Raw genomic sequence first — 22,026 nt, forward strand, 5'->3', positions numbered from 1 at the left:
GTTATTAGTCCCATCCTTCAACTCTATTCAATACCTCCCATCTATCTCTTAACACCATCCATATAGGATTTCTATTTGCCATATATATTTCAACCGTACTGTGATGTTTTACAAAAGTTCTGAACCTTTCTATTCTCATTGCTTCTACAGATTGTGAATTAAAAATAAAAAGGAAACTTGCCTACAATGCTCTTGTGTCATTGAAAGTGTATGTCCCTAGGAGGTGACAAGGACAGCCATCAATTGGCCTTAATGAGAGTGAAGAGCCTGATTGACCAGCATTGATTCCTTTCCCTGAAGCCAGCTTCTCTGCCTTTGATTATGACCACTTTACACCCAATCGGGCAGGTGCTCTTTTCTATGGGGAATACCATTGATGTGTGTTAACTCCATTTCTGAGGCCTATAATTATGGGAGGATGTGTTGGCTGGAGGTCACCTCACATAGCAGGTGGGAGATTAGATGGAAGTAATTTAGATATAGGTAATGTATTTAGTTTAATACTTAAATTGGACCACACCGGGCCCTGTGTAGCTCAGTTGTAGCTCAGTTGGTAGAGCATGGTGCTTGCAATGCTAGGGTTGTGGGTTCGATTCCCACAGGGGGCCAGTATAAAAAAATATATATAAACTAACTCACTAACTGTAAGTCGCTCTGGATAAGAGTGTCTGCTAAATGACAAAAAAAAGTAAATTGCACATAATTATATGCGGAATACTAGTATTGGGGCTAGGAGGCAGGTATATTGATATGGGGTGGTGTTTTAGTACAGGAGATGTGGTAGAGTTAGTAGTTGACAATATGGTGTCTACCACGAGCACTAAAAAGAGTACTGAACAAAAATATTCTCACAAAGACCATGTTTTGCAGTTAGAGATTGAGATTAGAGTAAAATAACGAGGCACATTTGTGATTTTTTTCCACATTTTTTTTATTGAAAGCTTTATCAGAGAAAAAAACGACTTATTAAAACCGAAGTTTAATCCTAACATCCACAGATGTACAGGTATTTCTCAAGGATCACACACACTGTGACGTGCATGAGGCATGACCACGTCCTCCTCTGCGCTGACCCAAAGAAAAGCAAAAATAGAAAAACAACAAAAAATAAAACAGAAAAAAACAATATCAAAGAACCGCTTTGCTGTCCTAATAAATATTCCTCTTTTTTTTTCTTCTTGTATAATAATCCTGACGCTTAATGCAAGTTCTGTAGGTTTCTCTAGCAAATTTGGTTGGCCATTTCTAATGATTGTTACTCAATAGTGTTTGACGTCTCTGGGAGCCATTTCATTCTGGGGAAGGTGTGTGTTAGGTTAGCTAGTTGGCTGAGCTCCTGGGGATGTGTGGCCAATCGATGGCTCCCGTCAAAGGTGAACCGGAGCATCAATTAAAAAGCGTGGGCCACATTTTTTGTGTGGCCTTTGAGCAATCTTCCCACTGAATTACGTGGTGATAAGAGCTGAAAGAGTGTTCAGTTATATCAAGCCCGGAGCGCTCCTGTCACACTTCACTGTGGGAGACGTTATGTCAAGGTGAGGCCCAACTCTGAGACACCATCTGTCATAATACAGTCCAGTAGTGCACTGTACGGGGAATAGGGTGCCAATCTAGGACACAGTATGCCATATATAGGAATTGGGTGCCATTTCTGACACAGGGCCTGTCTTCTCTAAACCACTGTCTAGTCACAATGGGGGAATTCACAAGAAGCCTGTGACAATGGGGTATGACATTGAACAACTTGGAACGCCATTGTGGTGAATATGTTCCTAGGACTTCATAGAAATATGGTAGATAGATATGACCGACTGGCTTGATATCTGGACGGAGGCATGGGACGAATTGGAGAAGTGGACGGTGTAAAAAAAGGCAGTGAACTGAAGCACCTCTGTAACCCAGCCTGGATAGATACAGTAGACTGAAACACTAACTGTTCTGTAGATACCAAAAACATAGGGGCGAATCATAACTTCCACTAACGTCAATGTTTAAGTTATTGATGCATTGATGTCAATGGGAGAGTTAGTGAACATTTTACTTAAGTGGTAGTTAGGATTGGCCCCATAGAGCCTAGGTAACTGAGACTCTATGATGGTAAGCAATGGAGAGCAGAGGTTTAGTCTCTCAGTAATAACCTTACTCTGGTGAAGAGATCATGAGAAGACTAACACACTGACTGAAACACTGTGTGTGTGTGTATGTGTATGTGTGTGTGTGTGTGTGTGTGTGTGTGTGTGAAATACTTAGAAATGTCTGGCAATAGTGAGTATGTGTGTGTGTGCGTGTCAGCAACTGTAGCAGAGCATGCCTCCAATTAGTAACTGTCTCCTCTCAGTGCGAGTGTGAGGTCCAGCTGGTTCCAGGCAGACTTGTAGTGAATGGACAGATGGGACTGCACTCTGTCTCTCTCACACAGTGCTGCATGAGGTGGAGGTGCTCAACACTCTGCGCTTCAACAACTTCTGCCTGGCAACAGGAGCTAATGACCCTCTCTGGCTGGTTTGTTCTGACACATAGGCTAGCTAGCTATACAAGCTATAGTCACCGAAATAGATTCTTTAACTGTAGCTCCCTAAAACGTAGTGAGAATCACTGTACATTTTTAACATACATTTTACCAGGCCATTGTGCTACAAGTTTGCCATTGTGCTACAACTAGTGTAGAATAAGAGAGGAGTTTAGTCAGCCATGATACTGCCATTTCAATTATGTAATGACCTCATTGATGGAGATGAAAGATTCACAATGATATCTCTCTTACCCTCGACTCACTTCAATGTTTTGTCTTTCTTGAATCTCATGTAGCAATTTGGAACGCATACGGTTCGGTTGTGCGATTCTTGTCATTTCTATTTGTAACCTTATTTATTTTTATGTCATTACTATTGAATCTTAGACGGTAACAATATGTGTAGAGCATTGATCTTTGTGATCAAAGGTGAATGCGGTCAGATTCCTACGGTTAATCAAAGGTTTCTTCCTTTTTCTGTCTCTTAAAGTAGCAGCTGTAAGAGTGGTTTATGATGTGTAGAGAACCTAGTTGCAGGTACAGTTTGAACACCATAGAGGTTGAGGAGCAAACAGCGACCCCGACCGACGGTCTAGCTTAAGATCTGGACACCCCATACTGTAGCAGCTAGCCTGCTCACACGTGGCAGGAAAAAAAGAACGCAGCATAAACAATGTTATTACCCAAGAAGACGTGCAGAAATGTAGACGGTTGTTGTCAGTGATGTGAAAAGGGACAGACGTTTCGGATTTGTTTGTCTGTTGGAATTGAAAAGTGGGTGACTTCGCGCATATAGCCTATCTTGTAATCTCAACGTTTTCTGTACTCGGAAAGTAAAAGCAAAAGATGAGGGGAAGTGACAGGATGAGTAAAGAGGAAAGTGAGAGGTGTTTGATTGGTGTTTGGGGACTGAGTAGCTCTGGTGTTGGTAGATTGGTACAGTACATTTGATCATTGACTTGTCATTGGATGGAAGACGTGGGTTGAATGTTTTATGGGACAACAGATTGTTGAATGGTTATATTTTCTCTTATTATATTGCCTGTGTTATGGTGGCCATGATGGCAGCTCACTATGTAGACTATGTAGTTCACTATGTGCCCGTTTTCTCTTGGTTGTAAAAAGCATAACCCAATAGGATGAGCAATTGTAGTAAATTCATGTTGATCAAATGATCAATAATAGCCAGTGCGTCACAGACCAATGGACAACAAAGCAGGCACATGCCCAAGACAGCTTCCACTGTAGCACCTTAGAGTAGATTGTACATTTGTACTAGTATTTTTATTAGCACAACTCCTTCAAAAATGTACGGTTCCCTTATATAAGATAGCTTTTCCATGTGCTTTTTTCTATACTGTAGATATTGGAATCATTTGGAAGCTTTGTTAAAGGCACTCGATAAACAATTACATTGTTACAGACATTTCTATGTGTGATGTCATAGCTGACCCATGATGTCACTGCCATCTTTCCCAGAATGCAATGCCTTTGAGTCACATGAACTGATGGATCTCAATACAATCTCAATAAGAGGCTTTGAGGGACACTGGAGTGGATCACAATGCCCTGAGGGGAGACAAATTGGGCCCCGTCAAGGCTCATTGAGAATGTGACTAAAATTGGTTTGTGGTTCAGCTCCTGCACTGTCCAATAAAGAGGGAAAACCTCACAGAGGAAGAGCGATAGCCTGGTCACATTAGTGGTGCCTTTTTAGGGCTCTAGCAACACAGCGGGAATGCAGGGACACAGAGGAGGCGTCCGAAATGGAACCCTATTCTCATTATAGCGCACTAGTTTTGACCAGAGCCTTATGTGGCCTGGTCAAATGTAGTGCACTATATAGGGAATAAGCTGCCATTTCAGACACAGCCAGACACTCAGCCACTCCAGAAACAGGGTACTGTAATGGGGATAGAGACACACAGCGCTCCAAACACAGGGTACTTTCATGGGAATAGCGTGCCTGCCATCCCACAGCCATAGGCCATTTATTATGCGACAAATCTTCAGAGATGAAGTCATCGAGAAAATCTCTAATGGCAATGGATAGGGGTTTGATGGAAGGCTGAAAGGGGTGAGGCAGAGATGTTTACAGGCTATTGAGTCTAAATGGGGACAAGAGGCTGAGAAGACAGGCTTTTTAGGCTCGGCTGAAAGGTTACTGTCAACTTTATTGTAGTGTACTATTCCGTCTGGAAAATAACCCCTTAGGTTATTCGTGTCCAGTCGTGTTTATCCAGCCCATAAATATGGATCTTCGAGAGATAATGTTTGCTAAAGCCGATAACACTACTGTATGCTTCCATGTGTTAGTTCTGTATGTTTAGAGTTCAGAGATATATTAAACACAGAAGCACACCAGAGGCTAACGTGTCAATGCTAGTCTTGAATTTAGTTCCTGTCCTCCTAAGTAAGTAGTGCCTGGGATAGCAGGACATGTTTTACGTCTACGCAGACAGAAATATGCCGGAGAGTTTTGTTATGTGTTGTTTGGATGACCGGAGAGAGAAAAAAGGTAGGATAACGTTGATGAGACTCCCGGGGAGGTAAGAACATTTATCAGTTTTGTTCAGTTATCATTGATTCTATGAGATAAAGAGACAGCGTCGAGACAGAAATCAGTGAGCCGACAAAAGCCAGAAGCGATGCATCCATGACCAAGGAGGAGCGGGCTGCAACATTCCCCAGTCTTTCCTATAGTGTATTGTCTATTGTTGACTGGTGGCATGCATCCATGGTTGGCGAAAGAGTTGTGGACCACGACAGATGAGAGACGGAAAGACAGTTGAAGTGGTAGAGAGGGACGTTAGGTCGGACTGCCACTAGTTGCATCACACATTCAAATACGTCAGTGTGATAGTTTCAATAGTTTCGACAACCGTGGAAGGTAGCTTAAGCCCCAAAATTAAATTGTAATGAAAGGAAAAGTACGGACTGGTCCGGCCATCAAGGTCAAATTAAAAACAGCAATGACAACAGCAACAACAACAACATCAACAATAACAACATCAACAACATCAACTACAAAATCAAACTGAAAAACAACAAAACTCTGGATCAGAGTGTCTCTTCATCTTTGGTATAAAAATGGCCATCCTTGGGCTGCATTTGATCCACAACTAGGAAAAACTACAGAAATTGTCAACAATTTCTTCTATTGCTTTTGCACTGATTGGTTTAAACCATAAGCTCCTACTCAATCTACGAAGTTAATCACTGCGAGAAAAAAATGTCTACCGTTTTTTGTTTGTTTTATACTTTTTTTTTTTTTATAGTGTGACAAGCAAAGCGGGCTAAAAACACCATAAAGCTCATAAAAAAGGTCAAATGTTGCAGATAAAAAGCTCTAATGTCATCAACAGCAATCTTGCCATGTAAAATAATAATTATGATAATAAAAAACAAGTTCAGCATTTGCAACAGACTGCATTTTCTACAATGCAGTGTCTTTTATTTCTCCTCATTGTGAAAAATCTCTTCAAAGCTTTACCTTTTCCCACTATTTTCCTCAGCAGACATTTACTTTTTTCTCTTAGACTCAGTAACCTCTGACATAATTATTTATCAAAGTTTTCTTCTAACGAAGAAAAGAAAAAAACTATTCTCTATTAAATCTGTACAGCTTATGTGATAGATTTTTTAAAATCTCTCTAGCTCAACTCCTGCAGTATCTTGTACCATCAAAGTGGTCCAAGAGACTGATTTAGATCGCTTTTTATTTTCAATGAGACGCCAGGCTTTACTCTCTGTAAAAAGTCATCTGACGCCCTTAAAATTAAGGCCATGAAGATTCAAGAAAGAAAAACACTTGTTTCGAATATATCTAGAAAACTCAAATTTAACACGAGAAAAAAAAAGTGAAAAGAAACCATAGCTTAATATCTAAGGAAGACAATCTCTGTGTATCTCAAACTTTGACTCCCCCTTTTCTAATTACAAAATAAACCTCATCACCTACCTATCTGCGCATTCAACATTTCCCAATTTGTATTAATTTGTTTCTGTACTTTTTTTTCAGTTGAGAAATTTCTTGAAGAAACAAGTCAAGCTCAAGCCCAGCCCACCAGGCAGGTTCCCAGACTAAACATTTTCAACTCTTTGCACTGTGCCCAGCGACTCCAACCCCCCCCCCACCCCCCCCCCCCCCACCCCTCCTCCTCCTCTCCTCCTCTCTCTCTCCCTCTCTCTCTCTGTCTCTGTCTCTCTCTTAGGCCAGGTCGGAAATGAAAAAAGTGTCTATTTTTTGGTGCCTGGGCAATCTGGAAGCAATCGCTTTTCTCTCCACATTCTCAGTGCAGCCAACCCCCCTGTCTCAAGGTAATGCTGTCACAGGAATATTCTCCTCGTCCATCGCTATCTAATGAGAAAGAGAAGAACCACAACGAGAGAGAATCAAAGGAAAGGTTATCATCATAATGCACACGCTCTAAAAATGACAATAAAGGGATAGTTCACTCTAATTATAAAATGACATATTGGTTTCCATACCCTGTAGTGTAAACAGTCTATGGACACGGTATGACAGCATTTGAAACAGTCTCCAGGTAAACAAAACCAAAGCACGGATTGTCGTCATACCCTGTCCATAGACTGCTTACAGAGTAAGGAATCTAATATATCATTTGGGTAAACTATCCCTTTAAATTAGTCAACAGCCACAACAACTCAATGTAAGAGAACAAAGCAGCAAATAGTCAGCTATGATATGGCAAAACAGTAGACAATGAAAGCATAATATTATGACAGGTATTAGTCATCGTAACCAAATAGTCCAGACTCCAGAATCATTATCGGCAATAGGATGTGTTGTTGATATGTACACTGAGAAGATGGCAGCAGTACTCACTTGGACTGGTATGAGTAAGCAACATGGTCGCTGGACCCGTCCACCTGGATCTGTTGCTGCTGCCCACTCATGTCATGCGACGAGGGAGCCACTGACTGAGGAGAGGCATCCGTGACCACTCCCTACGGGGACAGGAAGTGGGCGTGAGAAAACAGGAAGTAACTCAATGTAACCATTTAGTAATATATTATATATCACATTCTATGTATTTCTCTGCATAATTATGTACCAAGCTGTTTAAATACATAATACTACAGTAGCCTTGAGAAAAAAAACTCTGCTTTTTAAGTCACAAGGCTACACATGTGAGAGGATATGGGTTTCATTACTGTATTTACTTTAACTCCAAGGTTAAAGGCCTCCTGTAGCTCAGTTAGTAGAGCATGGTGCTTGCAACGCCAGGGTTGTGGGTTCGATTCCCACGGAGGGCCAGTATGGAAAAAGTATGCACTCACTAACTGTAAGACGCTCTGGATAAGAGCGTCTGCTACATTACGTAAATGTAAATGTAAATGTAACGTCCTAACCTCACTGATCGTCGGCCATCATGGCCTCATCCTCTATCACGTTAACAAGATCTCAAGGATGCTCTCAACACCATGTTAATACATCATCCTCCGAGACACTCCTTGTCTACAGTTCATTTCAACAGCACTGATATATAGAACCTCACTGATGATGGCATTGAGGATGGAATAGGTGAGAGAGACAACAAGAGAACCCCTGGGCTAACACTATGTCTCTGAGTCTCTCGCCTCTCTCTCCAGCCGGTGACTTTATGAAGGGTGGCTATCTCCTGATTATCTTCTCCTCTCTGGAGCTGGGGAGATGGATGGTGGTGTCAGGGCGTTGTCAGCTGGGCAGCCGCTCGCTAACCAGAGGCCTGGGGCTGAAGGATGTGTGTGTTGAGCACACGGGCCATCCGGGAGAGGGACAATTCCGCCGGCAGTGTGTCTCACTTCAGCGCCTGTCATCTGATACAGGACTGATACTCCATCTGAATGGGCCGGCGCCATCAGCCCTCCAGACAGCCTTCCAAACTCATCATTTCTCAGCGTGTGCCTGCACGCTCGGCACGCTCAACAGTAGCAAGCCGTGGCAACATGTGTGCTTGGCAGTTTTTATCGAGTGGATGTTGCAGTGTCAGTGTGTGTGTTTGTGGGTGTGTGTATCTATGTCTATGTGTGTGTGAGAGTGAGAGTGTGTATGCATTTCTGTCCTTAGGAGTGTACGTGTGTGTTTGCATCCAGTGTGTGCATGCATTCTATGTGTACATTTGTGTATGTGTGTGTACCTGTGTGTGTATCTGTGTGTGTATCTGTGTGTGTGTATCCATGTGTGTCCGTGTCTGTGTCTGTGTGTGTGTTTCAGGTTTTACTATCCTTGTGGGTACCAGAAGTCCTCACAAGGATAGTAAAACAAGGAAAAAGTGGGGACATTTCACTGGTCCCCACAAGGAAAAAGGCTATTTTAGGCTTAGGGGTTAGGTTTCAGAGTTAGGGTTAAGTTTAGGGATAGGAGTTAAGGTTAGGTTTAGGGTTAGGGAAAATAGGATTTTGAATGGGTATCAATTGTTTGGTCCCCACAAGGATAGTAAAACAAATGTGTGTGTGTCTGTGGCTGACTTACTTCAACAGGGACGGCTGTCTGAGGCACAGGAGTGTACTGAGGAATGTAGGTCCCTTGCATAGGCGCCCCGGCAGCCGCAGCAGTCATGTACTGGAACACACATCAGCATTCTGTCATGACTAGTTATTTCCTAACTTCAACAACAACCAATTGATCACAGGAAACAGAAACAATATATATCTTAGTTCATTATTAACAATCATGTCAAACTGTTGTGATCCAAGTGATTGAACATTATGGTTAAAACAACATCCCACTACATATTCAATTTACAGTGCATTCGGAAAGTATTCAGACCCCTTGACTTTTTCCACATTGTTATGTTACAGCCTTATTCTAAAATGGATTAAATACTTTTTTTCCCTCATCAATCTACACATTATACCCCATAATGACAAAGCAAAAACAGGTTTTTAGATTTTTTTGCAAATGTATTAAAAATACAAAACTGAAATATTACATTTACATAAGTATTCAGACCCTTTACTCAGTACTTTGTTGGAGCACCTTTGGCCTCAATTACAGCCTTGAGTCTTCTTGGGTGTGACGCTACAAGCTTGGCACACCTGTATTTGGAGAGTTTCTCCCATTCTTCTCTGCAGATCCTCTCAAGCTCTGTCATTTTCAGGTCTCTCCAGAGATATTTGATCGGGTTCAAGTCCGGGCTCTGGCTGGGCCACTCAAGGACATTCAGAGACTTGTCCCGAAGCCACTCCTGCGTTGTCTTGACTGTGTACTTGGGTCATTGTCCTGTTGGAAGGTGAACCTTTGCCCCAGTCTGAGGTCCTGAGGACTCTGGAGCAGGTTTTCATCAAGGATCTCTCTGTACTTTGCTCTGTTCATCCTTCCCTCGATCCTGACTAGTCTCCCAGTCCCTGCCACTGAAAAACACCCACACAGCATGATTCTGCCACCCCCATGCTTCACTGTAGGGATGGTGCCAGGTTTCCTCCAAACGTGATGCTTGGCATTCAGGCCAAAGAGTTCAATTTTGGTTTCATCAGACCAGAGAATCTTGTTTCTCATGGTCTGAGAGTCTTTAGGTGCCTTTTGGCAAACTCCAAGCGGGCTGTCATGTGCCTTTTACTGAGAAGTGGCTTCTTGATTGATGGAGTGCTGCAGAGATGGTTGTCCTTCTGGAATGTTCTCCCATCTCCACAGAGGAACTCTGGAGCTCTGTCAGAGTGACCATCGGGTCACTGTGTTCTTGGGGACCTTCAATGCTGCAGACATTTTTTGGTACCCTTCCCCAGATCTGTGCCTCGACACAATCTTGTCTCTGAGCTCTACTGACAATTCCTTCAACCTCATGGCTTGGTTTTTGCTCTGACATGCACTGTCAACTGTGGGACCTTTATATAGACAAGTGTGTGCCTTTCCAAATCATGTCCAATCAATTGAATTTACCACAGGTGGAGTCCAATCAAGTTGTAGAAACATCTCAAGGATGATCAATGGAAACAGGATGCACCTGAGCTCAATTTCGAGTCTCATAGCAAAGGGTCTGAATACTTATGTAAACATGGTGTTTGTTTTTTGTTTTTAATACATTTGCAAAGAATTCTAAAAACCAGTTTTTTTATTATAGGGCATTGTGTGTAGATTGATGAGGATAAAAAAAACATCAATTTTAGAATAAGGCTGTAACGTAACAAAATATGAAATAAAGTCAAGGGGTCTGAATACTTTCCGAATGCACTGTACATGGGATCTACTCTGCAGGTCAAAAACACCAGTTACTAATCTGCTATATACACTGAGTGTATAAAACATTAGAAACACCTTTCCATAGACTGACCAGGTGAATCCAGGTGAAAGCTACAGTATGATCCCTTATAGATGTCACTTGTTAAATCCACTTCAATCAGTGTAGATGAAGGGGAGAAGACAGGTTAAAGAAGGATTTTTAAGCCTTGAGACAATTGAGACATGGATTGTGTATGTGTGTCATTCAGGGGAAAAAAAGATTTAAGTGCCTTTGAAAGGGGTATGGTAGTAGGTGCCAGGTGCACCGGTTTGAGTCTGTCAAGAACTGCAACGCTGCTGTGTTTTTTCCCACTCAACAGTTTCCCGTTTGTATCAAGAATGGTCCACCACCCAAAGGATATCCAGCCAACTTGACACAACTGCGTGAAGCATTGGAGTTAACATGGGCCAGCATCCCCGTGGAATGCTTTCGACACCTTGTAGAGTCCATGTCCCAACGAATTGAGGCTGTCCTGAGTGCAAAAGGGGGTGCAACTCAATATTAGGAAGGTGTTCCTAATGTTTAATACACTCAGTTGTACATATACTGAACAAAAATATAAACGCAACATGTAAAGTGTTGGTCCCATGTTTTATTAGCTGAAATAAAAGATCCCAGTAATGTTCCATATGCACAAAAAGCTTACTTCTCTCAAATTTTTTGCACAAATTTGTTTATATCCCTGTTAGTGAGCATTTCTCATTTGCCAAGATAATCCATCCACCTGACAGGTGTGGCATATCAAGAAGCTGATTAAACAGCATGATCATTATACAGGTGCACCTTGTGCTGGGGACAATAAAAGGCCACTCTAAAATGTGCAGTTTTGTCACACAACACAATGCCACAGATGTCTCAAGCTTTGAGGGAGCATGCAATTGGCATGCTGGCTGACGGAATGTCCACCAGCGCTGTTGCCAGAAAACTGAATGTTAATTTCTCTACCATAAGCCGCCTCCAATGTTGTTTTAGAGAATTTGGCAGTACGTCCAACTGGCCTCACAACCGCAGACCACATATAACCATGCCAGCCCAGGACCTCCACGTCCGGCTTCTTCAGCTGTGGGATCGCCTGAGACCAGCCACCCGGACAGCTGATGAAACTGTCTGTAATAAAACCCTTTTGTGGGGAAAAACTCATTCTGATTGGCTGGGCCTGGCTCCCAGGCCAACCCATGGCTGCGCCCCTGCCCAGTCATGTGAAATCCATAGATTAGGGCCTAATGAATTTATTTCAATTGACGGATTTCCTTATATGAACTGTAACTCAGTAAAATCGTTGAAATTGTTGCATGTTGCGTTTATATTTTTGTTCAGTATATATGTTATTGTAATTCCCTTTACGTCCTTAGGATGGTGCAGTGAGACAGACGTGTGTTTTTAACAGAGCTGTCTGACTATGAGAGGCTAGTGATAGAGGAACAGAGAGGAGGAAGCAGAGGCACCCTGCTGATCCTGAACTTCACAGGGAGGCAAATGCCCCCTCCTAAGAGGGAACCAGAGGAGAACAAAACAGAGCACTCAGATCCCCCTGAGCTGCTTCAGCGGCTGAGTGTGTGTGTGTGTGCCTCAAGTGTGTGTGTTTTGGTGTGTGCGTAAGTGTGTGTGTGTGTGTGTGTGTGTCTGTGTACGCACCCATGGCCTTTATTTCAGGCCTTTTAACAGAGCTGCAGGATAGCCATTTTACAGACACGCTACATGCTGGTTTACATGACAGCCACATGGCTTTGTAATGCAAAATAAATTCAGAGGCTAGTTGTTTGTGTGTGTGTGTGTTCTATTTGACAGTCTGTATGCTTTTTAATCAGCACATGCTTGTGCGTAGAATGTCTACATAATGTGTAGATCAGTCTATGCCCTCCCCTCCCCATTGTACAATATATGTGTGTTTGTGTGAGAGAGAGGCTTTTAGCAATAACGCCTGATAAGCCCTGATAATAAAAACCCAGCTGGGCTGCCTCTCCTCTTCCTGCTGGTTTTCCTTTTTTTAACAGGAAAAGGAAGGACGATCCTTTCTCCCTCCTTTCCGCATTTCCCTGCCTCCCTCCCAGTAATAAAAAGAGTGGCGGTGGCCCCCTCTCTTGGCCTGGCGCCCGGCGCTTGTGAAGTGTCATTACCGGCAGTGGCGCTAATGGATCGGGTATGGCTCGCCGCGCAGCGCTAATGAGAGGAGCTAAAGGCCATGGACACGGGTGATTAACTTACCCCCCTCCTCTCCCTGCTGCGAAGGGCCACCAACACCCTGTGAGGATGGATGGGGAGGGAGATGGTAAGGGGGAAGGTGAGGGGGAAGGTGAGGGAGTTGTCACACTTTGGATGGGGTGAGGTGAAATGTCTGATTTCCTGACTTTGTAACACTCTCGTTTGGTTCTCCCTCTCTCTCACTCTTTCTCTATCTCCCTCTTTCTCGTTCTCTTTCCCTTTCAGCCCACAATCCGCTAGAAGAGTGCTATCAAATTCACGGCGTGACCTTCTCTGATCTGGCGAACAGTGCCCGTTGCATACCAATTCCTCAGGACCTTTTGTCTCTCCCCATTTTCCATTAGCTTATTCTGCTCACTCACCTGTAAAGACAGCATGAAAGCAAATGGAGGGGAACAGAACTTAATTAGCAATATCAAAACCGATGTGTCAAAGAGAGACAGGCTTTTGAAATGTTATATCTCTATGTGGCTTGAAAAGGGGCTTAATAAGGAACTTCTTCAGCTTCTCTGACCCTTCGTTATCCCATTTACATGACCATGACTTTACAGTCACCAGGGAACTGACATGTCAGGAGTTGACAGGGATAGCTGATATCGTATGTAATATTATTGGAATAACTGGCTTAAATTAGCAAGATAATTTTGGACAGTTTAAGTGTTTAGGACAACACCCTGTTTAGGCCAAATGAAGCTCCTTAAATACATTAGGAACACCTTCCTAATATTGAGTTGACTCCAATGCTTCCCACAATCGTGTCAAGTTGGCTGTATATCCTTTGGGTGGTGGACCATTCTTGATACACACGGGAAACTGTTGAGCGTGAAAAACCCAGCAGCGTTGCAGTTCTTTACACAAATTGGTGCACCTGGCACCTACTACCATACCCAAATCTTTTGTCTAGATCACATGGATTGTGAATGGCACACATAAACAATCCACGTCTCAATTGTCTCAAGGCTTAAAAATCCTTCTTTAACCCGTCTCCTCTCCTTCATCTACACTGATTGAAGTGGATTTAACAGGTGACATCAATAATGGATCATAGCTTTCACCTGGATTCAACTGGTCAGTCTATGTCATGTTTTGTATACTCAGTGTATATGGGGGAATTGTACACACATGTTACACGAATGTGTGCACACAAGCGTGCACACAAGCACACAAGCGTACACACAGGCACACACGCACCCACACACCAAGCCTCGAGCATATGGCATGTGTTTGATGAGCGTGAGGCGGCCTCAGCGTGTGTCCTTAATGAGGGTGGTGTGAGTGGACATCTTAAGGTCCCTCTCACTGTACTGTCCACACAGCCAAGAGCACCAGTGGGGTGCAGGAAAGACGACTCCCTTTCTATCTGTCTGTCTGTCTACAGAACATATCGGGCACCAACTCACTGTAGGTAACTAAATGGTGGCACAGCATCAGAATGGATACTAATGAGTTCCACTTTAGAGATATTCATAAGATTTTCATCTTCTCTGCAGGGCATCAATAGCCTGGGGAACCAGCCTGATTGCTGTGTTCACCATTCTATTTCACTTCACTTATTACTCTGGGGTTAATCCAATAGATGGGCATTTGGACGCAGAGAGAGAGAAGCTTGTGGTCATCCATATAGAAATGGATATGTCATTGAAGATTAAAGAAGACATGCTATTGAAATATCTTGCTGTGCCCTCACATGGTATTACCATAACACCATGTAAGGCCCTTTGAGACCAGGCGAAAAATAGACCATACAAACCCAATCCATTACTACACAGTCATACACAGTCATTACTAGTCAGTTATAGTAAGAAAATGACCTCCCAGCTGTGTGGAGGATTGGTTCTAGCAGCAGCCTATCTGGATTTCCAGTCTGATCCAGTGTTGACCTATAGGAGTGGGAGCGTTTGATCCTATTGCCCGTAGGAACATGGCTGCTCCCAGGGAAAATAAAGGGACAGCGTGACACGCTAACAAACAGGTGAGGGCCATTGGCAGAATAATATACATGAAAAGTAGCAATATCATGCATTTGAAACAATATCTAGGAATGCTAACAGAAAACAAGAACAGTGAGAAAGACAATAACATTGTCAAAGTGAGTGATGTTACCAACACATTTTGATGGCAGAGTAGAACAGTGTTGACCTACAAAACCAGCTCTGCGTTTCGTAACGAGGAACTTTCCTCACCACTGTTTAACGGGGGCCGACATTCCTATACACATTCTTTACCGTAAAAACACGGCTTTATTCTCGGAAACCTACAGTCACCGCTGCTGGGGCAGAATGGGAACATTTCGTTATTTCCTTTGGGAGAAAAAAAAGCCACAGCCATGTAGCCACAGGGACTTCGAGAACAGCCAAAAGTATTCTGTGATGTGGCGGCCATTTTAGTTGTTGACTGTGAGGACAGACACTGCCAATGGCAGGTGCTCACTGAGGCTTTCATAGGACAGAGCAGCATGAATGACATGACATAAAACAGCTTACCATACAGTTGAAGTTGGAAGTTTACATACACTTAGGTTGGAGTCATTAAAACTAGTTTTTCAACCACTCCACAAATTTCTTGTTAACAAACTATAGTTTTGGCAAGTCGGTTAGGACATCTACTTTGTGTATGACACAAGTCATTTTTCCAACAATTGTTTACAGACAGATTATTTCACTTATAATTCACTGTATCACAATTCCAGTGGGTCAGACGTTTACATACACTAAGTTGACTGTGCCTTTAAACAGCTTGGAAAAGTCCAGAAAATGATGTCATGGCATTAGAAGCTTCTGATAGGCTAATTGACATCATTTGAGTCAATTGGAGGTGTACCTGTGGATGTATTTCAAGGCCTACCTTCAAACTCAATGCCTCTTTGCTTGACATCATGGGAAAATCAAAAGAAATCAGCCAAGACCTCAGAAAAAAATTGTAGACCTCCACAAGTCTGGTTCATCCTTGGGAGCAATTTCCAAACGCCTGAAGGTACCACGTTCATCTGTACAAACAATAGTACGCAAGTAAAAACACCATGGGACCACGCAACCGTCATACCGCTCAGGAAGGAGACGCGTTCTGTCTCCTAGAGATGAATGTACTTTGGTGCGAAAAGTGCAAATCAATCCCAGAACAACAGCAAAGGACCTTGTGAAGATGCTGGAGGAAACAGGTACAAAAGTATCTATATCCACAGTAAAACAAGTCCTATATCGACATAACCTGAAAGGCCGCTCAGCAAGGAAGAAGCCACTGCTCCAAAATGGCTTAAGGACAACAAAGTCAAGGTATTGGTGTGTCCATCACAAAGCCCTGACCTCAATCCTATAGAAAATGTGTGGGCAGAACTGAAAAAGCGTGTGCGAGCAAGGAGGCCTACAAACCTGACTCATTTACACCAGCTCTGTCAGGAGGAATGGGCCAAAATTCACCCAACTTATTGTGGGAAGCTTGTGGAAGGCTACCCGAAACGTTTGACCCAAGTTAAACAATTTAAAGGCAAAGCTACCAAATACTAATTGAGTGTATGCAAACTTCTGACCCACTGGGAATGTAATGAAATAAATAAAAGCTGAAATAAATCATTCTCTCTACTATTATTCTGACATTTCACATTCTTAAAATAAAGTGGTGATCCTAACTGACCTAAGGACATTTTTACTAGGATTAAATGTCAGGAATTGTGAAAAACTGAGTTTAAATGTATTTGGCTAAGGTGTATGTAAACTTCAGACTTCAACTGTATGTAAACACTCCATCTTAAAGAATGTAAATATACCTAGTTACAGTGGCTTGCGAAAGTATTCACCCCCTTGGCATTTTTCCTATTTTGTTGCCTTACAACCTGGAATAAAAATGGATTTTTTTGGGGTTTGTATCATTTGACCAACACAACATGCCTACCACTTTGAAGATTATTGTGAAACAAACAAGAAATAAGACAAAAGAACAGAAAACTTGAGCGTGCATAACTATTCACCCCCCCCAAAGTCAATACTTTGTAGAGCCACCTTTTGCAGCAATTACAGCTGCAAGTCTCTTGGGGTATGTCTCTACAAGCTTGGCACATCTAGCCACTGGGATTTTTGTCCATTCTTCAAGGCAAACTGCTCTAGCTCCTTCAAGTTGGATGGGTTCCGCTGGTGTACCACAGATTCTCAATTGGATTGAGGTCTGGGCTTTGACTAGGCCATTCCAAGACATTTAAATGTTTCCCCTTAAACCACTCAAGTGTTGCTTTAGCAGTATGCTTAGGGTCCTTGTCCTGCTGGAAGGTGAACCTCCGTCCCAGTCTCAAATCTCTGGAAGACTGAAACAGGTTTCCCTCAAGAATTTCCCTGTATTTAGCGCCATCCATCATTCCTTCAATTCTGACCAGTTTCCCAGTCCCTGCCGATGAAAACCCCAGAGCATAATGCTGCCACCCCCATGCTTCACTGTGGAGATGGTGTTCTCGGGGTGATGAGAGGTGTTGGGTTTGCGCCAGACATAGTGTTTTCCTTGATGGCCAAAAAGCTCAATTTTAGTCTCATCTGACCAGAGTACCTTCTTCCATATGTTTGGGGAGTCTACCACATGCCTTTTGGCGAACACCAAACGTGTTTGCTTATTTTTTTCTTTAAGCAATGGCTTTTTTCTGGCCACTCTTCCGTAAAGCCCAGCTCTGTAGAGTGTATGGCTTAAAGTGGTCCTATGGACAGATACTCCAATCTCCGCTGTGGAGCTTTGCAGCTCCTTCAGGGTTATCTTTGGTCTCTTTGTTGCCTCTCTGATTAATGCCCTCCTTGCCTGGTCCGTGAGTTTTGGTGGGCGGCCCTCTCTTGGCAGGTTTGTTGTGGTGCCATATTCTTTCCATTATTTTATAATGGATTTAATGGTGCTCCATGGGATGTTCAAAGTTTCTGATATTTTTTTATAACCCAACCCTGATCTGTGCTTCTCCACAACTTTGTCCCTGACCTGTTTGGAGAGCTCCTTGGTCTTCATGGTGCCGCTTGCTTGGTGGTGCCGCTTGCTTGGTGGTGTCTGTTGCTTAGTGGTGTTGCAGACTCTGGGGTCTTTCAGAACAGGTGTATATATATTGAGATCATGTGACAGATCATGTGACACTTAGATTGCACACAGGTGGACTTTATTTAACTAATTATGTGACTTCTGAAGGTAATTGGTTGCACCAGATCTTATTTAGGGGCTTCATAGCAAAGGGGGTGAATACATATGCACGCACCACTTTTCCATTATTTATTTTCTAGAATTTTTTAACTATTTTGACTATTTTGTGTATGTCCATTACATGAAATCCAAATAGAAATCCATTTAAATTACAGGTTGTAATGCAACAAAATAGGAAGAACACCAAGGGGGATTAATACTTTTGCAAGGCACTGTTTATAGATCCCATCGAAACCTATTTCTACAAGTTTTTCCTATGAAGCAACCATAAAGGGGCTTTCAAATCTGGCTCCGGACCACATAATAAGAAGACACATGGCTTCTTTCCCATAGATTATCAGGACATTGCATGCTATATGCAGCACACATATAGTCTACATACAATACAGTGCCTCAGGGCTGTAGTAGGGCAGAAAGGAGCTTTATATTAATATTTTATACTTTTTTTCCTTCATCACACATCAAAACCCATCAGCGTAGATTAACCCGCTCTAATCCTGAGTGTTAGCACAGCTGGGAGAGATTATGGGCATTCTTTCATCCCAGAGCCAACATGGCGTCGCAGTCGCTGACAGCTCACCTGGAAACACATGGAGCCGGCGGGAACTGTACAATACAGCACTGTTTCAATCACACATCACACTCAAGACACAGTGCTGGAGCAAAGTAAGCCCCCTCTGCCCCTGGAGCCATAGGGTTAGAGCAGGAAATGGGAGACTGGATAGTGTGTGACACCTCTAAATCTGCTTGATCCTGACATGAGGGGGAGTTCCCTTTTGGGGGGAAGGCAGGAATATGGATTGAGTGATATGGTTGATGTGTGATTTAGTGGGTTAGAGGAGTCATAATATCGCCTGGTCTTCACAGAGAGGCTCGTTGTTCTAGTCCCCGGGAAATCTGTTTAACTTTAGGATACTGTATAAAGGAGACATGCTATTCAAATATCTTGCTGTTCACACACAAGTGACAGCATTACCATGGTGGATGTGGAGACAGTTTTAGGGATATATCCCCACATTTCTTGTAGGTAAATGCAGAAAGAATTTCATTCACCGGTGCCATGTGTACCCATAGACATAGATATTGCTGCTGTAGATACTGTATTGACCATAGAATCCTGTATTATTTGATAAGGACATGGACACTGACAGTGAAGCTACAGTCAACCATATCTGGCACTGATACTGTTCAGTACAGAATTGAGAGTGATACTATGTGGCTTGAGTCGATATAAAGATATAGCTGTGCTCCTGATACAGTCCGTAAAATATTCCTTGAGTAGATGTAGTCTTTCAGAGAAATATGATTTTAGGCAGAATCTACCACACACCCAGAGCTGATTAGCTAAGGTGCTGGAGGCAAAAGGCAAAACTGGAGAAACAGGAAAAAGTCTCCACACACTTCCAGTCAGATGCACATTTCTTTAATTGTGGCTGAGCTTTCCCACTATTGTTTGTGGAGACATGCTCTGATGAAGGTCGACTGACCGAAAGCTCAGCAACAATTAAAAGATATTGCATCTGACTGGAAGTGTGCGGATACTTTTTCCTGTTTCTCCATAGAAACATGATTTTACCTTAGTAGATACGGTCCTATGTGACTCAGTCGGTAGAGCATGACTCTTACAAAACCAAAGGTGGTGAGTTTGATTCCCGCTTTGGCCACCCATATGAAAAATGTATGCAGACATGTCTGTAAGACCCTTAGGCGGAAAGCATATACTATTTATATATTAAATACAGGAGGCATGGTACTACAGATACAGTAGCTGCAGTCTCAGAGTGATATTATATGATGTGAGTAGGATATATGGGGAGTATAACAGTACATTCTCAGAGGGTTATGATTTAGCTTGAGTAGATCCAGTATGGAGGGGTCCATGGGTGGTACAGTACTCACACTTCCTGTAGTGCCCAGGGACAGATGGTTCATCTGCTGGGAGAGCGGGCCCATCATGTTGGCAGGCTGCATGGACATGGCGTGGTCCATGGCTGGGGTGATCACTGCACCCTGAGGGAGGGGAGAGGGGGAGAGGGGGGAGGGGGGAGAGGAGAATAGAGGGCATGTTAAGGCAATGGGTGGGCGAAGAACAAAGTAGCATTTTATGCATCCGTGGGTTGTTGAGCATCGGAGCAGCAGAGCATCAGAGAGTCAATACACACTGTTGATGTAGCCGGCATATGCGGCTGATTCATTGATTGTCTGTAGTCAGCACACATCTCTTCCCCTCATGGTATTGCGATGTGTATAGCCCTAATGGGCGGATCAGTAGTGGTAGAATATTATTTTTCATAAAGCGCTCTGGATTGAACCAGAGGGAATGTGATGAATTCATTGCTGCTCTTTCATCGCTTTGTCATGAAACGAGTCGCTTCTCGCTTTTCTCTACCAGCCAAACCTCTGGAGTGAGGCGTTCAGAAACGAAGCCTTTTTCCTCGGCTCCGACTCTTTCCTATTTTACTTGCTTTCCCTCGTTAATTTGTCTACTGTCTGTCTTCCTGAATGTGTGTGTGTATGTGCTGTGTGTGTGTGTGTGTGTGTACACCCTGCTGGTAACTGTGTGGGCCGATTGGAGAACAAACTGAGCAGACACGGCCTGTCAGAATCGTTCAGGCTGTCTCCTCCCCGGCGTTCAGAACAATGGTGCTGGGTGGCAGGTCGCTCTCTCTCTCTTTCTCTCTCTTTCTCCCCTCTCAATTCAATTCATTTCAATTCAAAGGGCTTTATTGGCATGGGAAACATATGTTTACATTGCCAAAGCAAGTGGAATAGATAATAAACAATAAAAGATTAACAGTACACATTACACTTACAAAAGTTCCAAAGGAATATAGACATTTCAAATGTCATATTATGTCTATATACAGTGTTGTAACGATGTGCAAATAGTTAAAGTACAAAAGGGAAAATAAATAAAGAAATATGGGTTGTATTTACAATGGTGTTTGTTCTTCACTAGTTGCCCTTTTCTTGTGGCTACAGGTCACAAATCTTGCTGCTGTGATGGCACACGGTGGTATTTCACCCAGCAGATATGGGAGTTTATCAAAATTGGATTTGTTTTTTCGAATTCTTTGTGGGTCTATGTAATCTGAGGGAAATATGTGTCTCTAATATGGTCATACATTTGGCAGGAGGTTAGGAAGTGCAGCTCAGTTTCCACCTCATTTTGTGGGTAGTGTGCACATAGCCTGTCTTCTCTTGAGAGCTAGGTCTGCCTACGGTGGCCTCTCTCAATAGCACACTATGCTCACTGAGTCTGTACATAGTCAAAGCTTTCCTTAATTTTGGGTCAGTCACAGTGGTCAGGTATTCTGCCACGGTGTACTCTCTGTTTAGGGTCAAACAGCATTCTAGTTTGCTCAGTTTTTTTGTTAATTCTTTCCAATGTGTCAATCAGTGGAGGCTGCTGAGGGGTGGACGGCTCATAATAATGGCTGGAATGGAGTTAATGGAATGGTATCAAACACGTGGTTTCAATGTGTTTGATACCATTCCATTGACTCCATTCCAGCCATTATTATGAACCGCACTCCCCTTAGCAGCCTCCAATTTGCTCAGTACATTGTGAGGAAATGTACAAGTCTGCTGTTAATGATAATGCAGTGGATTTTCCCAAGGTTGCTGTTCACGCATATCCCACGGTAGTTATTTGGGTCAAATTTGTCTCCACTTTTGTGGATTGGGGTGATCAGTCCTTGGTTCCAAATATTGGGGAAAATGCCAGAGCTGAGGATGATGTTAAAAAGTTTAAGTATAGCCAATTGGAATTTGTGGTCTGTATATTTTATCATCATTTTATTTGATCAAAAAGGCCTTTTTGGGTTGGAGGGTTTGTATTTCTTCCTGTACTTCATTCAATGTAATTGGAGAATCCAGTGGGTTCTGGTAGTCTTTAATAGTTGATTCTAAGATTTGTATTTACATTTA

The 22,026-nt window shown here is 42.8% G+C and overlaps 1 protein-coding gene across 1 annotated transcript in view; it reads right to left on the bottom strand.

The window, feature by feature from the left end:
- Positions 1-919: 919 nt before the first annotated feature.
- The window catches only part of LOC311107076 (RNA-binding motif, single-stranded-interacting protein 3-like), a 241,620-nt gene continuing 220,513 nt past the window's right edge, over positions 920-22,026 (bottom strand). Inside the window, exons 11-14 of the mRNA XM_084149535.1 lie at positions 19,996-20,106; positions 8,991-9,080; positions 7,362-7,483; positions 920-6,872 (exon numbers count right to left, since the gene is read on the bottom strand). Coding sequence (XP_084005661.1) covers positions 6,869-6,872; positions 7,362-7,483; positions 8,991-9,080; positions 19,996-20,106 — 327 coding nt within the window. The 3' untranslated portion in view covers positions 920-6,868. The remainder of the gene's footprint in view (positions 6,873-7,361; positions 7,484-8,990; positions 9,081-19,995; positions 20,107-22,026) is intronic.

Source organism: Coregonus lavaretus, assembly GCF_964263955.1.
Source record: "Coregonus lavaretus genome assembly, chromosome: 3".
Lineage (NCBI taxonomy): Eukaryota > Metazoa > Chordata > Actinopteri > Salmoniformes > Salmonidae > Coregonus > Coregonus lavaretus.